The sequence below is a fragment of the Uloborus diversus genome, chromosome 1, assembly GCF_026930045.1.
Source record: "Uloborus diversus isolate 005 chromosome 1, Udiv.v.3.1, whole genome shotgun sequence".
Classification (NCBI taxonomy): Eukaryota; Metazoa; Arthropoda; class Arachnida; order Araneae; family Uloboridae; genus Uloborus; species Uloborus diversus.
The window spans coordinates 115765370-115784721 of NC_072731.1; the positions used below are offsets into that span (position 1 = coordinate 115765370).

Sequence of the window (19352 nt, forward strand, 5' to 3'; positions counted from 1 at the left end):
TGTGAGAGCAAAAAAAAAAAAAACACTTGGCGAGATTTCGCATGTCAGTTAAACCATTTTTATTTTTTATCATTAGTGGATTAAAATGGTAGAAGGATTACAGAATTCAATAAGTTTAAAGAAACACTTGAAGGTCTGTAAAAAAGAAAACTATTATCACATATCCGTGAGAATTTTGTTGATGATTTGCATAGCATGACAGAATTAAATCACAATTCAGAAATTCGAAACATACGAAACAGAAAAATTTTAAATTAACCGATTCGGCAGTTTGTGAAAAATAACTCAGCTACAAATGCAAAAACAATGAACGCTAGCCAAACAAGACAAAGAAATATCATCTTCCTCTTTTGGTAATAATTCGTAATGTCATATAATTAAATTATCTAGCATGAATTGTTATTCTTGTCAGTCTCATGGCCACAATGAAAATGTAATTCCGTCAAGAATTGATAAATATCGAATTCAATATCGTGGAAATGACTGCTTAGAACTACGAACTACGTAATTTGCATTAATTTCTGACGTTTAGTAATGCTTCTTAAATTTTCATTTCTTTCTACATGGGCCAAAATATCCACAAGACTTAAAAAATAAATTTAAAAAGAATAAAGCAAAAAAATCATGCATAGAACAAAAATTACTAGGCTTATTTCTATGCTATACAACATGCGTTTGTTTTACCGTTTTTATCAGCCATTAGACAATGGCTGCAGTGCCCCCTATAGTTTGTTGGCGTTGCGAATAAGAAAGAAGAAACTTGCGACGTAACTATGGCAACGCCAACTAAAACATCAATAGTTTTAATGGAGATGAAATTACTCGAACTTAAGTTTTAACGGCTTGTAACTTTTTTTCCATTGGAGATAGAAGCTTAATATGTCAACCATAGATCGAGTTAGCTCTGGAGTAAAAAAAACCGCTCTTTCCAGTGATGTCAAAAAGAAAATTGTGGGACAATTCCTTCGCTTTTTACTGATAGATTTAATGAAGAAAGTAGTGCCTAAATTTTAGCTAAGCCTAAAAATGTTCTAGCTAAAAACGCAAATAACTCCCGCCGTATTTAAGTTAGAGCATTGAAACAAATTGCGTAGAACACGGAAAATCTATCCTTTCCAAAGATATATGATATTAAATATGTGCAAGTATATTTTCACCCCTTTAATAGGCAATAATTGGCAATTTACGCGAAATTTGAGTTTAAAAAATTAATTACAAAAAAACTATTTCGAATTTCAAAAAAATAAAACCCCAGGTGCACAGTGCACACCCCCGAGGCTCAAAGTAGTTTTGTACGAAATTTCACGTGCTATGGGGTCTCCTGGACACAGGTCCGTCACGGACTTCCTTCCAGAATTTCTTTGAAACCTTACTTTTATTTACTACTAGTGGTACCCGCACGGCTTTGCCCGTAGTAAAAAATTAAAAGGTCATTTGGTTCGCCTTTATGTTTACAAATAATGGATGATGAATTTCTCGCCAATTGGCTATGTTCATTCGCTTTTCCATTGCATGTTATGATAATTTCATAATTTACTCGCTCATCGTATGATAATTTTGCTCAATTTTCGAAAAATCGCTTCGAGGTGCACACTCCATACTGCAAACTAACTTTGTGCCAAATTTCATGAAAATCGGCCGAATGGTCTAGGCGCTATGCGCGTCACAGAGATCCAGACATCCTGACAGAGAGACTTTGAGTTTTATTATTAGTAAGACCCAACAAAAGGTTTTTTTAAAATTCAATTTAGTAAGAAAAAGAAAGATTTAAAAAAAAAAAAGAAAAGAAGATCTGTAGGTAATTTTGCTCACAATCTATCCAAGCAAAGTCTGGTGCAACCGTTTTAATGTTTTAAGAATCTTTTTTACTTTTCTTTCAGTATTTTCCATCTGTTAGATTGATTCATTCAATTTCTCTAGTTATGTCCAAGAGAGATAGAGAAAGGGAGAGATGATTCACTTAATTATAGACAGATTGGTGTGTGGAAGTTGGAAAATCGGCGCTCTAAGTATCAAATATTTTCTCAAATTATAAAAATACAGTAGACCCTCATTTTACGCGTAGCTTATGTTCAACGAAAAGGCCGTGTAAAACAGAGTCGCGTAAAATAAGACTTAATATTAGTGTTAAAATAGGACTTAAAATCCATAAATAAAAAAGATACTTTATTCTAGTCTACATAATAAAGTTAATGCTCAATTATTTCAAGCACGACTTATTTTACAAGACTACATACAGAAAACCGGAAAAAGAAATAGTTATGACAGTCTATTGGCAGTCATTAAATCATTTTTCTCTGATGGGCTGCTGAATATAACATAGGCAACTTTTGAAAAAAATATATATAAAACTCATTTCCGAACTTTGCCAGAAGAGTGCCTTTTCAGTTTTTATAAAAAGCAATTATATAGTGTAAAATTTGAAAGTGGCGGAAATTTAACCGGCATGACTTGAGTTACTTGAATGACTGCAACAGTAATCATAATAATGATAATAAATTGTTAAGAATATATATATTCCTCTTTCAACTTTATATAGATAACGTGAATTGTCATTATAAAGAGCTCACTGTACCTCCTATGCTGAGGGCTCGCAGGGTGGTGTTGAGGTGCGAGAAGGTTTCTTCGGAGAGGGTAGCTAGCGGGTTGCCATCCAGGGCCAGAAGACTGAGCAAAGAATTGCCAGAAAATGCATCTTTCGGAACACTGTGGATACGGTTGAAACCCAAGTCAAGAACCTACAATGAAAGAGAGTATTTTAAATGAAATATTGTTGACAATCGAAAATATAGTGCAGTGAAGGCCCCACCCTCTCCTAGTGAATGAACAGTACGTTTTTTTTTAAAAATAAGTTTTAAAAAGTTTTTTCTTCTATGAATTGACAATTGTAACTTCCTTTTATTCCATTTCAAAATAAAAATGCTATACACTAGTACACACCGTATCACCCCGACAAGGAAGACTATCGTAAGAGAGTTAAATTCTAGAAATAAGAGCTTTTCCACTTCAGCCGGATAACATAGCCTTGTAAAATCTAAATCAACAATCCATAGTATTATAAAGAAGCCCGACAACTTAGTTTACCTTCAGGGAAAATCTTCTCCGTTATTTACTAAAAAGTGCAAAGAAAAAAGGTTGAAATTCGCACGAGAAGTGATGTACTGGATGGAACTGGTATCGAGGAATATTAAATGGTGATAAAATATTAACTTTGACGGTCTAAAATGGCTGGCAATTTTAGTAGTTATGATCTACTGAACCATACCGATATGTCCCAGAAAAGGCAAGCTGGTAATGGTTCTATTAGGTATGGGCTGATGGACTTGAATAAGAAAGAAGAATTCATACTCGTATAGCATTCATTGAGAATCATTTGAATGCTCAAGGCTACTACGAGCTACTTAAAAATAATTTTCGTGCATAATATTTGGAAATTCTTTCCTCATGTTGCAACATAACAATTCTCCTGTGTGTACTACCAATCCCACGTTTGAATAACTTCTGGACTGTGGTGTGCATGTTATAGATTGACTACCTTATAGCCTCGACTGAAACTCGTTCGAAAACATATGGGACATACTCGCAAGTGAAAGGCAGTACAATTGTACTGCAGATTTGAAATAAAACTGTTCAATCCGAGTGGCGAAAAGTCGCTCAAATTTATTTGCAGCAACTTGTCGTGACCAGGCAAATTTGAATTAATCCGAAGAGAATTCAAATCAATCCTGAATAGAGACGGCGAAGAATTGATTTTTAGTTCAGTTGACCTATCTTTTTGTTTCTAAACTTTTTGCACCGTAGGGTTACGACATTCATAGGCCACAGCCCACAGCAACATCAGTTTTACCCACCTAAAAGTCTTATCATTTAAATCCAAACTTATGACAGTCCGTTACTGGCGACCTTATTTTATATACTAGGGTGGTTCAAAAAAAAAAAAAAAAAAAACATTTTTCAGCTAAAGTCTAGGACACCCCCTAATTCCTTTAGATTTACTAATAGTATTATGCTGTAAAAGTTTTAGCTTCTTACTCAAATTTTAAGAAGGTGCTCAATGACCCCTCAATTTAACATAAGCCGTAGCATAAAAAATGTCAAATTTAGAAATATTGAATTTCCCCTGCTGTTTTTTGTAAATAATTATTTTATTGCAATGTATATGCATAACACTCTTGTATATTATAATATGTAACGTTGTTTTTTTTATTTCAATGTATTTTTTTAACCTCCCTCCCCATACTGATGAAGTTTGGGGGAGGAGGTTGATCACCCTCTTTCAGTTGAAATAGGAAAATAAAATTCTTCCAGTATATTGTTGTCCACAGGTCTAAAAATATTGAGGGGTGACCTGGTATCTAGGAGAAACTTTTTTTAATATGTATTTTTGAATCACCCTACTATATACCTTGCCTGTAATGGAAACGTACTCTATATGATCATTGCTCTGCGATCCTTGCTTACCCTGAGGTGAGCGAGCGTCTTCATGGCACCCGTCGGGAACTCTTCGATGCGGTTGTTGAGTAGAGACAACGAGCTGAGCGATGCGTTGAGACCCTCGAAAGCTCCAGGCTCGAGTTCCTGGATGGAGTTTCTCTCGAGGTACAGGGCGCCCAGCTGCCTGAGATTAGTGAAGGCTCCTCGTCCCAAGTCCGAAATACGGTTTTGGCTCAGGTCTAAGAAAGACAGAGATCCCATTTGCTTCACAGGTGGTAGCACCTCCAGGTCGGCCGATTTGATGTGTAAGTTGCGGAGGGTTGCTTCAAGACCAGCGAACGAAGAGTCTCTGAAAGAGGTAGACAGGGGATTAAACATAAACAACACAGAGTGAACCTTATCGCATTTTTATTTTAGCTAAACTACTGATGTATCATTATGTAACTGAGCAACAATGCGCGGATCCTTTTTACAGAGTCGCATCTAAATGCTGCCACTAATCATCTTACAAGGAGATCTTACGGTCTCGGAAATTCAGATCGGGATGAAATTCAGCAGATTTGTAGTACCCCTTGAAAGTGGTCACACAGTAAAGTGATAAAGTGCACAAGACATAATATTTCGAAAAAACAGCCTCTAAAGTTTTACGCGCAGTTTATATACTAGTAGAGATTTTTGCCAGCAGCAGCTCTGTGACTATGTGGTCAGCGTACTGGATTCCCGTGCAATCCATCCCGGGTTCGATACCTATTGAAGAAGTCCTTTTTTCACCAAAATGTACCTCACTTGTTCAACCTTGCGACGCTTTTTTTTATAGACAGGTAAAGAATCTAATATAGCGTATACAAAATTGTGCGTATCTCGTTAAAAATAATAGAAAAATAAATCTCCGTGAAGATTGCATAAAAATACAATCAATAGTCCATCATCAACTGTCATCTCTAATTTTTAATAAAATCATTCGGTATGCCTGGTATACTTCCAAACTTTCGTACAAAAGAGAAATTTTCATGAATATTAATGAAGTATGTTTTCCTACGAATCTTTTCAGAAAGGTTGCGCCTGTAAACAATCTTCTTTTACACATTATGAAAGATGTCAAAACAGTTTTTGTTTTCCATGTTTTTATGATAATTATCCTTTTGGTGTATGTAGATAAATATATAATTGATAAATAAAAGCTATATTGTTAAAATTTATACGTAAATTAACAAGTCCTATCATAATTTTGTTACCGCGGTAATTCAAATTATAATTTATAATCGATTGAATTTATCTCTATTTTCTCTCTTAAAAATACATTACGTATTTAAAAACAAATTATTTTCTTCAATTCAAACTTCAATTAGCTGTAATAGTCGCTGTATAAATTTATATTAAAAAATTCTTCGAGAGGTATCGAACCCGGGATGGATTGCACGAGAATCTAGTATGCTGACCACATAGCTACGGAGCTGCTGCTGGCAAGAAATCTCGACTAGTATATATAGGCTGCGTGTAAAACTTTAGAGGCTATTTTCTCAGAATGTTCTGACTGATTACTTTACTGTGTGGGTACTCTCAAGGGTTACTACTAATCTGCTGAATTTCATCCCGATCTGAATTTCCGGGACCGTGTAATGTCTCCTTGTTAGTCGCATCCTCTGGGGGGACAATCCAGGTGGTCTTCTTCTTGCGTTTTATTTTTGAAGTTGCCTTAGTAATTGCAGTGGGATTGGACCTCGAAAATTTCGTCAAATTGAATGAAAAGGAATGATACGTTTTGAATAAGAGTACCCTTGTAATTGAAGACTAAAAATGGAAAACGTAGTAAGTGTCAAATGACAAATATTACAGGGCATTTTAAAAATAAGTTTCCAGGCGGATTGTGGCACTTACTGCATTTTTCTTTCTTTCTTTCTTTTTTTTTTTTGCATCAGGACTTCGACCAACCAAGATAGTAACCTTCAAAAGGTCTTTCTTCTTTTAGTCTTCAATTCATCATATTATGTAATCTCAAATATCATCCGACATTTTGCTATAACAGTTTTTTTTTAAATCAAGTTTCTTCCATTCATATTTGACATGAACTGTCCATCGATTTTACCACAACGCTAATACTGATGCTAATTTGTGAGTGATTATATTGGACTAAAATGTGGTTTGATATGTCCTATTAAGTTAGTCTCGGGTGCTCATCAGACAAAGAATAACCATTTCGTCAAAATTGTCCCCTTTGGAAGCTCTTCGATTTTATTAACCAATTTCACATGTTAGTGATCCTTTCTGTGAAGCAACCATTGAAGATTGCGAGCAATTTACACGATCCTAAAAGGATAAGCATCCAGGTCCAGGATAGTGTGGGTCGAACCATCGAAAAAGTAAGCGAATTGCTCGATCAATCTTGAATGAATTCCCATTCGCTTAACAAACATCGCCTTGTTAGTGTATATTGACCTCCCATTCAACTCATGATCGTCAAACTGTCGAAAAGGACAATTATTACTTAAGGATCGTGAGATTTAAATCATCGAAAAGGGCAAGCAAGTAACTTACACGATCCTTAAAGGATTGTCATTTATCAGTAAGTTACCATCCCTAAGCCAGAGCTACATGCAATATACCATAGGCCGGTTATCACATCCTGAGACTGTAGTTTTGTTCTTATTAGAACTTTTCAGTCAGAAATAGTAAATAGTCAGGTGAATAGTCAGGAACAGTGAATAACCGTTTGGTATATTGCATGTGGTTCTGCTTTAGCCCTGGTTTAGGGGTGGTAACTTACTGCCTCCAATTCAAGAGTCGAACCGCACCATGCTGCTTTACCTACCAGTTTGTTGGCACTCTCAGCTTCAATGAGATGATATCTGCCCCCAGCTTGGTTATTCCCTGCTCCTGACTGAGAAGAACGAAATAGGAGCGAAACTGCAGTCGAAAGACGTGATAACAGGGCTGTCTGGTATTTTGCATGTGTCGCGAGGGTTGAATCTTAGAGAAGGGAAATCAACTTACACGAGCATTGAAGGATTGTGCTTTTACTTGAGGATTGTGAAAGGTTAAACCATGTAAAACGGAAAGCAACTCACGTGATCCTTAACGGATTGCCATTCAGCTTGAGGGTAGTGAGGGTCAAACCATCGAAGGCGTTCTCTCTAATGTCCGTGATCCCGTTATTAGACAGGTCTAGCTCTCTGAGTCCTAGTAGACCCTTCAGTGCTGCGGTCGGCACCTGTTCAAGCCTGTTACCTTGCAGGTCGAGGTTGGCGAGGGACCTCTCTAGACTTAGGAAGGCTTTGTCTCCGATAGATTCAATCCCTAGTCCACTAAGTCGCAGGGCTCTGATGTTTAGTCCTTCAAACAGCATGTCCTGGAGATGGTTCTGCAAGGAAATGAGAAACGGATTTTAGATTTTTGTACCTTATTAATGACTACAACAAGTTTATTAAGCGAGAAAAGGTCAAACAGTATTTTATATCAGTTAATTTAATTTAAAAACTAAGCTTTACAATTTTTCCGTGCCCCTGCCTAGCGGGAATCCTGGCTACGCCCATGACTGTTGCCTAAAACAATGAAAACTAACACTAATTATAAAATTAATTTGTTAACAAAAGTAAACAAACTAATTTCACGACTGAACTAAAGGGGTGTGGATCACACTTTTAAATTGATCACTTGAATTGAGTCAAAGAAATCTTCGAATACCTGCATTATTTGAAAAATTATGCCCAAAATCAAATAATGTCCGCTTGCGTAAGTTCAGCTTTGAAATTAATTTGTTAAACTCATTAACAAAACTACCTTATAACTACTACAGTCGGCTCGCGCTACAACGCGATTCGACTTACTCGAAATGGCTATAACGCGAGTTTTCGCGAGGAACGAATTTTAGAGCTAATTCCTCACGCGCAACACGAAATTTTTTGAAAGAGAGTCGTGGTATGTAAGTATTGGCTAGTAAATAATATTAGTTTCGCGAATGGACTTTAATCCTACCTACACTGTACGACATGTTCCTACACCGTACTAGTCAGAAAACATCGCTTTGTTAGTGTATACAAATAACTGCTACGCATTCATTTATTTTCTTCATTCTTTATGCGAAAGTTGATGAAATATAATGGCACCTAAGCAAGCTGTTTCATCTAAAGTTTGAAAATGGGGGGGGGGGGGGGGGGGGGAGAGGGGTAGGAAAAGCTAAAAAAAAGTTTCCTGATGTGCTTAAAACAACTAAAATATGTGTCGAAGGTAGCACAACAATTAGGTATGAGTGAACCTTCTATATATGCAATAAAAATCAACAAAAAGAAATCCGTAAAAGTTCGTCGAGTAGTGTCTAAGCAAAATGCAAACATTAAGAAAATGGAAGCTACTCTTGTATTGTGGATTAAAGATACCAGGAAGAGGAGTGTTACTATGGATAGAAACGTTATAAAAGAACTGGCGAAGCTACTGTATCTAAAAATTTATCATGGGGGGGCTGCATAAATCATTATCAAATTCATTTATTGACTGCACACTGTACGTACCGTACTATTTTATTTCATGTCTCTCTCTCCCATTGATCATAGATTTTGTGCATTACAACAGTCTTTTATGATGAATAAAACAGCTTTTTTAAAAAAAAATATATTAAAAATGCAGTTTTTTTATGTAAGAAATAGTGTTGTACAGTTAAGGAATGATTTAAAAGAGGCTAAGATGGTGTTTACAAGTGTCTAAAATAATTAAGTATGTTTATAAAGATTCGTACACATACCTTTTTCCACAACGCAAAATTTCGACTTACGCGAGGGGTCTTAGAACGCATCCCTCGCGTAAGTCGGGACTGGACTGTATTATTTTTCATACTTTTTGTCAAAAATTAAAAAGCGGAAGTATTTTAACTTTATGATTACCATCAATTTTCATTATTTTGGCAACAATTAAAAAAGAACTACGTCACTTGCGTCACACGAAAGCTTGCGGATCAGAGTTTCAAAGCCCTTGCACAATAAGTTTTATTTCAAAAACAGTGGATATTAAATCGCTCAGTATATATGTACATATTTTTTTCTTAACTGATTGTCTCTCTCTTCAAAAACGGACTAAACTTTCAGGTAATCCTAATATAATAATCCTTTCCTTGAAAAATTGAAACGATTCCGGCCACTTACCACAGAGGAGTTCGAGATTTGCAAGAGATCTAGGGGTGGGCCAGTCCTCAATGCCTCTACTAGAACGGCCACATCCACGCCACTTCCACAGGTGACAGTCCTTCTCTGCTCATCGTTTCCCGTGAAGCAGGTGCAACGGTATCTCAGAGAGTCTCCCAGGCCGGCCGGCCACTCGCATTCGGCAGCCGACACCACCGACACCAAAAGGGAGGTACAGCACAGAAGGATCCACATTTTCTGGAAATAGAATCAATTACTGTGATTTTTCAGTTGGACTTCTAAATTGCAATTAATATCAGTTTATTATTTTTTAGCCTTTTATCCGATATGAGGAAAAATAACTCAAATTCTAACTATTTTAAAAGCGTCAAACAAGTTCCAACTTACACACAAAAATCCGCTGATGTCACCAAATTTGTAAAAGAATGGTAATGAATTTTTTAAGGCATATGGGTCATTCTCCAGGAAGCGTAAATTTTGAACGCAAATATATTTCAATTTCAAATTTTTTTTTTTTTTTTTTTTTTCATGCTTACATGAAAGTGTTACCTACTAGAAGTAACCATAAACAATGGCCCAGCTAAGTTCCAATTATTTTACACATAAAAAAAGCCTTTTTCACGGGGGGGGGGGGGAAACTTTTAATGTTTAAAAATCGAGGCCAATTTAATTCCAAAGTATCAAATTTTTAATACTGGCAGTTTATAATTTTGGTAGAATGCCTAATATTTATGTATTTCCCCTCCATCATTTATTTTCGCCTCAAAAATAATGACATTGATAAGATCTGTCACGGAGGGGAGATTCACGGAGGTGAGGAATTTTCCATTAATATAGGCCTAATGGAAGCATTTTTCAGGGATATATTATTTTTACTTTCTTCTATATCTAATATATAGAAGAAAGTATTGGATTCGTGCAAATTTTCGAATTTTGACGGATTCGAACGTTTTGAGGTGTGCTGAGTCCATTTCGACTATTTTTGGAAAATGTCTGTCTGTCTGTGTGTATGTGTGTGTGTCACGTCTGTGTGTGACCAGTTTTTTGTGGCCGCTCTACAGCAAAAACTACCGCATGAAATTGAACGAAATTTGGTACACATATGTGCCCCTATGTGAACTTGTGCCCATTGGTTTTTGGCGCGAATTCCCCCAAGGGGGGTGGAGCAATGGGACGTTTTTTGAGTTACGCGTGCTTGCTATTCCTCAGGAAGTAACTGGCGGAATCGAACAAAATTTGGTCCACATGTTGCCCCTAACAGGAGCAGGTGCTGATTCAATTTTGGTGTCAATATCTCAAACGAGGGTTGAGTTATAGAACGTTTTTTGTCGTCAATTGTGACTGCTGTATCTCAAGAAATAACGAACGGAATCAAACAAAAATTTTTTGACAAGTAGCCCTTAGTGGGTATAAGAGTTGATTTTATATTGGTGTCAACAGCTAAAAAGAGGGTAGCGTAATCGCCCGTTTTTTTTTTCCATTGTGGGTGCCCTATCTCAAGAAGTAATGCTACGTTCTGGCTGAAATTTGGAATATGTGTGAATCCATACGTAAACAGGCTTTGGTTCAATTTTGACTCCAATCGCTCCAAGAGGTGTTGATTTTTTTTTTTTTTTTTTTGCGAATAAAAATAGCTTTATTAATGCAACAATAAGAAAGATAAATCGTAATAGATTGTCATCTGCGTATTTCTCGTGATTTTAATTGTATGGAAATGATCGGAAATATTATCTCAATGATTCAAAATTTTTAACTGTTGCCATCTTATGTTTGTTAATAAATAGAATATTTGTAATTATTTCAAGCAAGGCTTTTAAAATAACTTTTAATTTTCGCTCTTTGCTTTGCTTTTACAATAATTCAGACATTGGGATGGTCGTCAAGTTTTTGCATGTGTAATTTTGTTTTTGTTAGGAATATTGCTTCCTCGTCAAGCATGGGGAGGGATCAGAAAAAGGAAAAATATCAATAGAAGAAAGTTTCGTAATGGCCACAACATACTAGTTTTTTTGTTCTACATCATATTATCATATGTATCAGGGAAAAATAAAATGTGATGTCATTACTGCCACGTGTTAATGAGAAATGGCGTTTTTTTGTTTAGATAACGAAGGTGAGAATTTATTGTGTGACATAATAACTTATCCAACTAAAACGAACTAAAACACAATATTAAACAGTGAAATATACTTAAACAATTAATATTTGGGACACTTCTGAAAGAAATAATAAACAAATAAGTATTTACTTTTAATTAAACAAGTTATTAAGAAACAAAGAGTCACGAAAGGTGTGTGACATGCCACGGAGGTGAGAATTCACATGTTGTGAACCAATAATACATTAAAATAAAAATTATCGTTAAAAATTTTTTGGTAGGTCTAAATAGATATATTTTTGATGAAATTAAAAAGCATTGTTAAATGAATTGTTCCTTAAAAGTTTTACAGTAAAAGGCGTGTGTGAAAAGTTCCACTTTTTGAAGAATGACCCATATATTTTCGTGTATTACAGTCCTGGAAGTATAAAGATGATAAAGTAAAACTTGTAAAGTTGACCACCTGTCTAAGCCACTTTTGTCAGGTACGGAATTAGCCCACTACCATTTACACAAACCTCTAGAAGTTGAGCACTTCTCTGAGTTCGACACTGAACTACTGCAGACTGCACCACAAATGATCAGCTAACATAAGTTTCACTGTACTGGCGTCAGTGAGTTTCTTGCAAATGCCAAATTTTTGATACATTATTTGACCCGTAGCTTCCCGCCGCTCTGGAGGAAATAGCACACAATCATGCATATATTTGCTAATTTAAGTTTGCTTATTTCATTCGACTATCAATGGACAATTTTGAAAAATCAGTCCCAAAAAATTAATTCCATCTCTTCCCCGAAACCGAAGATTTATTGCAAATGCTCCTTTAGAGCTTAAACTTCAAAACAGTTCCATGGGAAAGCAGTAGAATTTTCCTTCTCCCTTATATCACCAAAGACCGTCTAAAATTGCATTTTTTGGAACTTCTATTTCGAAAATTCCGAGAGGGAGTTCCAAAACCCATCCCTACGCCTAACCTCACCACAGATGGAATACAATTTGGTATTTTAGAATTTAAATTCCGATTTTTATCTGGGAAAGAACCCCGAACCACCTTTTCCTGATAACCTTTAAAAAGTTCCGGAACTTCGAGGTAAATAATGGGCAGCTTGTGCGCCTAACTTTTGCCAGTAACACATTGAGGAAAAACAGAAGGGTTTCAGGCTAAATGTCAGTAAACGTACCTAAAATTAACCTGGAGTCTAAGAAAAGCTAGGTCTACTTGTAGTGTAACAAGCTTGGCACTTTCCTGATTTGCCAGGAAGACTTCTAGAGCACTTTAGAAAATTTGGCCGAAGCTAGGGCAGAATTGCAAGCAAGTACCGAACAGCTTATTCGCCTGAAACTGATCTACAGATTTGTGTGCTCAATTAGCCTTCTTAAAATCAGGAGTTGGATCTGCTCTGTCACTCTTTCTGCACATCTAAATATATGTCGAAAAAAAAAGAAGGGTTGTAAAAGTCCATTTTTTAGCCCTATGAGGGCCCTGAACCATGAATAAGATGCGTGAAAATGTTCCCCATGCAAATTTTTCGAAGTGCCTGTTATGGAAGTCAATTGCACCTTATACCAGTGCCTAGCTACGGCCCCGAGTACCTATCTCTAAATTTTTAATTTTCTCCACTTACATTCCTTTGCTTCTCACTGCCTCATTTGTATTCGCAACTCCAAAGCTCAAATACGCTATCTCTCGGTGATTAATAATACTAAAGAAAAAGGTAAAACATTATATTCCACGTGTTTTCTTTGGGGTAAATTACAGGCTTCAGACAGTTTGTGGTGTAATGTAATTTCAGAAGAATAGAAAAGAAAGCTTCCCCCAAATACGATGAACAATTACTGTCATTCACTAAGCGTCAAACAAGTCATAAGTTACGGCATTCATTTGTATAGTTTATTAGAGTTGCGAATTATGCTCAGTTTTACCTTAATCACTTTCTTGTGTCTTTTTCAAATACTAGCTTATTACCCGGCGTTGCCCGGTTGCTTCTCAATACAACATATCATTTAGATAATTAAATGGATGAATTCTATCTAAATGACAGTAAAAAACTGCACTCACACCACTTTAGCTCAAATTTTCAAAAGACTGTAAATAGCAAAGAAGTTGAGCATTTGCAGGAAAAATAGCATCAAGTAAAAACGAAAAAGCAATGAGACATGTTATCGGGGTTCTGTCAACGATATTCTTTGGTTCTGTCGTGTCCACTGGCACGTTGTCTGCGGTTGAATCAGACGGGTGGTACATCCAATGTCTTAATGCAGAGACAAATGATTGTCTTGCATATCTTGTGGGACAACCTTTTGCGTGGGGCTTCGAATACGAAATCCGTTGTGCTGCCTTTGACGGTTTTGTATACCTCAAGACATTAAAGCATGCTATAGTACTCTTCACATACGATCACATTTTCCTAGAAAGAGTCGTTAATGAATTCAATGGCTTTTATCAGTTGCAAATATATGCAAAATATGCCATCGTTACAATATTTTCAGATATGAAAATCATCCTCAATGGTCCAAATGCTAAACAGACAGTCCACTGTACAGAAAATAAGGAATTCGGTCATTGTTATTAATAGCCGTTAACATTTCGTTTTACGGATAATTGGCGGTGTTTTTACTTTCAAAGTTTCACGTGTTAGGTAGAATCATTTTATAATTTTTTGTAAGTGTTCAGGAATGTAAGCACATTCCGTAGAAAACGTTCACTTTGTATAAATAACTTCACAATATGTGTCTGTTTGCCCTTTCCGTGGCGATTTAGTAGCATGCCATGGAATAATATTAGATAAGTGTAAATTGCATAAAAAGACGTACGTCAACTACATTTTATTTCCTATATTTATGTCAAATTTCTATTTTCGTACGTAAAAATAACAGTTAGATATTAATATTGGTGTCTTGCAACGATTCAAAATTTGGGTAGATTAAAATTTTATTTCAAATTTTTAAAACCTCACACTTGCCGTAAATGTTGTACATGATAACTCAAACTGATGCAGGTAGTAAGATCACTTATTTAAGTTTGCTGCTCTGAAGTATTCATTTGAGAATATCGAAATTTTAATTTGCAGAGGCACAGTCGTCATTAGGGGTAGGAATGGTTCCACTGAATAATAGTTGCCATAGAAACAGTTACAGTTGTTATTTTAAGATACATAAAGCATTAAAAATGGAGTACGTGGACGCGAACTTATGGAACGAACTATATAAAACCCGTCAATTGAACTGCCTTATAGAAAAAGAAATAGGCGTGCACATTTTGGTCACTATCCGCGTCGTTTTTTTTTTTTTTTTTAAATTATTTGCAGGTTAAGAAATTAAAAGAAAGAAAAAACCGTCTTGTTTCTACTTACAACTGTATAATAGACAATTATTTTTTTTTATGTTTTACAAAAGCTTGTTGCACATTCTGTTCCCCATATCCGCAGCTTCAAAACGAAGGAAATGTACTTCTACGTTTAGAAACGTAATCCAAGTACTAAAAAGTTAAATTATTCAAAATTTTTTAATTCTTAAATTTAACTCAAATCTTGCTCCTAAATACAATTCTTAGCCCCCCTTCCAGCAGCAAAATGAAATACATTTTTGAATGAACCCAATCTTAAGCATGCAACATAAAATTATCTATATGGGAAATAGGTAAATTTCACATGCATTTAAAGTACTTAATCGCCTGTCCTTCTGACTTATTGGTCGTGATACCGAACTCACTGGAGATTTTAATTTCTTGAAGTTTAAGAATGATGTATTGCGATTAGCGGATATACATGACATAAAAATTGTTTCACCTTATCCCTCCACTGTGAACAGAGTTGCTTCTATAACACTGATACGTATCCATTTTTATCTTACAGCATTTTTTCAATGACGGTTGAATTACTTAGTGGTAGTTACAAACAGTAATATTTTTCGATTGTCTACAGTAAATGTTATCGAACTGAGAGTCTTGTAACTGGAACTGGAGCTTTGCTCAACTAATTTCACGATGAAGACTAAAACGAAAAAACTTTATAATGTGGCGTATTATTTCATCATGCCCATTTCAGTAGCAATCTCTTCGTGTCAAAAGTTGCCTCATACCCGCCAACTGGTTTAAAATTATTGCTAGTCAGCGAAGATGCTCCTTCAAGTGTACTATTGCTTCGAGCGTTAAAGTAATATAACATTTTAAACGATTAAGAAATTTGTTTACGTAAAAAATGGAGATATTTTATGCATTTTAAAAGTTTAAATGTAAATTAATATTTCATTAAATTTTTCAAACTTTAATCTTTTACCCTTCTAAAACTATGAATTCCGCCGTATTAAATTTTCGTGTGGTTTCGAGTCTAAAGGTGCACTGTCTTTTACTCTACCACACATTAGCAATCCTAGTATGATAGTTTATGTGCATGTAATGAACCCCATGACTATCCCCCTCCCCCTTGAAAGATAAATTCAATCTACGCTACTATGCACAAAAATGATTATTTTGCAATTCATTAGCCATACCCCTGATCTCTAATAACCTGGAGCGATTTCTGTGAAACTTAGGTGAACTGAATTAGATAAATCATGGAATAGTATAAATAACATATACATATTGATTTGTTTAAGGATAATACAATACTAAATTATATTTCCGATGCAATGATGTCGTTTTAATATAAATTTAGTATTCTAATTGTAAAACTGTTGAAGATTGTACTTCGATAATGCCTATCTCATTTTGTTATTTTCTGTGCTCTTTATGTATAGGAAAAACAGATCAAAATTTCGTTTACTGTTACGGTATTATTACTTGAAAACTTATTAGCAAAATGCGCAAGCAAATTGAAGAAGAAACACCGATGGTGATTTCAATGCATCCCTGTGTCTTTGCAGGGTGCAATTTAAGAACTACTGAAAGACAACATTTATTTTTCGTTAGGCTTTCTTGCTAAGCATGCTATACGTTTGTCGCTAATCGACATTAACAGACATTGTTGAGGATACTTTTTGTGTTGATTGCATTTAAAATATCTCCTGGTGGTCATATGTTGTTAACCATTTTCATTTGCTTTGAACCAAGGTTCACAAATACCGATATAGTTGAACCGAATTACTTAAAGATTTGACGTAAATCAAGCAATAGTATAAAGAAAATTTACAAATTGCAAATTGGTTTGATAAGGATCATGGAACATTAAATAAAATTTATGTTGCAAGGATGAAATAGATGTGGTTTTAATAAAAGTAGTCTAATGTTGAAACAGTCGAAGGTTGTACGTCAATATTGAATGCAATACTATTACCTTACTCATGTTTGTATTTTCCTGCTATTAACGGGATAAACACTGATCAAAAATTACACGAAGCCTTACTGTTGTGGATTTTATAATTAAACAATATTTAAAAATTATAATTAAACGGTAACATCAAATTAAGTAGCACCATGAGTAGCATCAATGGACCCCTGGGGCCTCGTAGGTCGCAGTTTAAGAAACGATGTGTAGCATCATTTATTATATCTACGGCTTTCTCGCTAAACATGCTTCAACGCTCATCGCTAAACGGCATTGACGGCCATCGTTTAGGATACGTTTTGTGTTGATTGCATTTAAAATAGCTTCTGGTAGTTATATGTTGATAACCGTTTTCATTTACTTTGAACCAAGGTTCACAAATTTAACGATTAAAGTCAATCTTTGAAGAAACTTCATCTAGGGCGGTTTTTTACGGGCTTTTCATTTAGACTAAATTCATAACTATACAAAAATTAGTTCGTGCAGAAAAGAGAAATTTTATGACTCAAAATATGAAATTAGACCTTTTTGAGTGTTTTTAAAATTCCCAAAACACGCCTATATGAATTCCTGAGCAACAATTTACCTTTGTGCCAAATTTGGAAGAAATCCGACGAAAACTGTGGATTTGTATAAGGAACATACACACATACCCACAAACATCCATCCATTTTTATATATATAGATGAGTAGGGCAGTTAAATGCAGAGAAATGAGTAACCAAAGTTACTCCGAAATACATCATTTAAAAGAACGATTGTAAAAAAAAAAAAAAAAAAAAAAACATTAATTCGAATTTTGAAATTTTAAATTCGAATTATGTTTTTCGCAATCACGAACTGCCACAGGTCCCTACTCATTGGAGTTATTGTTTCTAGAAACGGCTCCTGTCTCCCTAAGCCTGACCCTCCTCTTAGGCGGTTACGTGTGTATGTGTATGTGTAGGCTTGTGTGTGTGCGTAGACCTGTGTGAATGCACTTTGGCGTGTCGTGAGTAAAGGCGCTTGTGTGAGTGTGTATGTGTATGAACGTGCGTGTGTGTAGGACATGGGCGCCACCGACCAGGAGAAGCGGATTCCGGGGGACATTGCTCAGCACCGGAGGAGTCGCGCCTGCAGAGGACGGTGGGGTTGAAAAAGGAACCGGAACGTCAAGGACGGTCAAGTGAAAACAATTAGCAATCGGGATTGCTCAAGGAGAAAAAAAAACACAAATTATAATACATACTGCCGAATTCTCTTATAACGAGCTCTGATTTGACGAGGACCCGGATTTAGCGAGGAAATCAGAGATACTTGGTTAGTACAATGTTGTCTATAGGACCACAGCTCGCTTTTAACGAGAAAACCCGCTTAAAGCGAGCAATATATTTGTAATTCAATAAATTTGTACTGATTTCCAGCTCATCGTATTCTTTTTTTGGTAAAATTCTTTAATTCTCCGAAGTCAGCCGAAATTTAGTGATAAATCATAAATTCTAAGAACAAGCGATGACACAACTTTTTTTTTTAATTGTGAGTAAAGAAGCATTTAATAATTATATATGTGTGCGGTGGCACACACAATGGAGGGGTCGAGGGGATCCGGACCCCTCCCATACCTCTTGCATTTTTTTTTCGATTGATTATGATTCATTGTATTTTATACATAAAATATTTCTAAAAGATAACAATAATTTCAGTTCCAATAAGTTAAAAAGTAAATTCCTTAGTTTCGTAATTACAGATTAAAATGAGATTTTTTTTTATCTTTAGAATTGGTGCTTCTTTATATTTCGCTTTGCTGTTTTCATTTTTGAATAATGAGAAAAATAAATGCATAAACTCTTTTGCTTTCTGGTAATTTAATTAAGTGTCTGTTATTAATATTTTTAAAATTGATTAGTGCTAATTATTTATTCAATAATTTATATTTTACTGTGTTTTGTTCTTGAGAATCGATAAAATCAAGTGAATATGTTTGACGGCACATTAGGATATGATATGAAAACGGGAATTTTAACTCTGGACCTCCCCTTGCAAAATTCCTGTGTGCGCCACTGTATGTGTGTGTATATGCGTGTACCTCAAGAACAATGACAAAAGAGACATTTAGACAGTTCACAGCAAACTAACCAACTTCTTTGGTACTGCACATAGATTTAATAGAAGAAGAAAAAAAAGCAACTATGATGAATTTTTATGATTTTTTCCCCCGAACTCGTTTTTTACAAGCACTCGGTTATAGCGAGCAAATATCGCAGTTCTTTGACCTCGTTATAAGACGAGTATAAGAGTTCGACTGTAATGCTAAAGAAAAGAGCGTTATCTATGCTTTCTCATACCTGCGCCGACGTGTGGCTCGGCTTCGGCTACCCAGATGAAGTCGACGCTCAATGCATCGTAAGAATATCAATCAAATAAGTAAATAAATAAAAATTCAAA

The 19352-nt window shown here is 35.4% G+C and overlaps 1 protein-coding gene across 1 annotated transcript in view; it reads right to left on the minus strand.

The window, feature by feature from the left end:
* LOC129231643 (leucine-rich repeats and immunoglobulin-like domains protein 1) overlaps positions 1-19352 on the minus strand; it is a 102015-nt gene that overhangs the window by 10007 nt on the left and 72656 nt on the right. Inside the window, exons 2-5 of the mRNA XM_054866010.1 lie at positions 9567-9803; positions 7500-7792; positions 4462-4783; positions 2576-2738 (exon numbers count right to left, since the gene is read on the minus strand). Of these exons, the coding sequence (XP_054721985.1) occupies positions 2576-2738; positions 4462-4783; positions 7500-7792; positions 9567-9800 (1012 nt within the window). The 5' untranslated portion in view covers positions 9801-9803. The remainder of the gene's footprint in view (positions 1-2575; positions 2739-4461; positions 4784-7499; positions 7793-9566; positions 9804-19352) is intronic.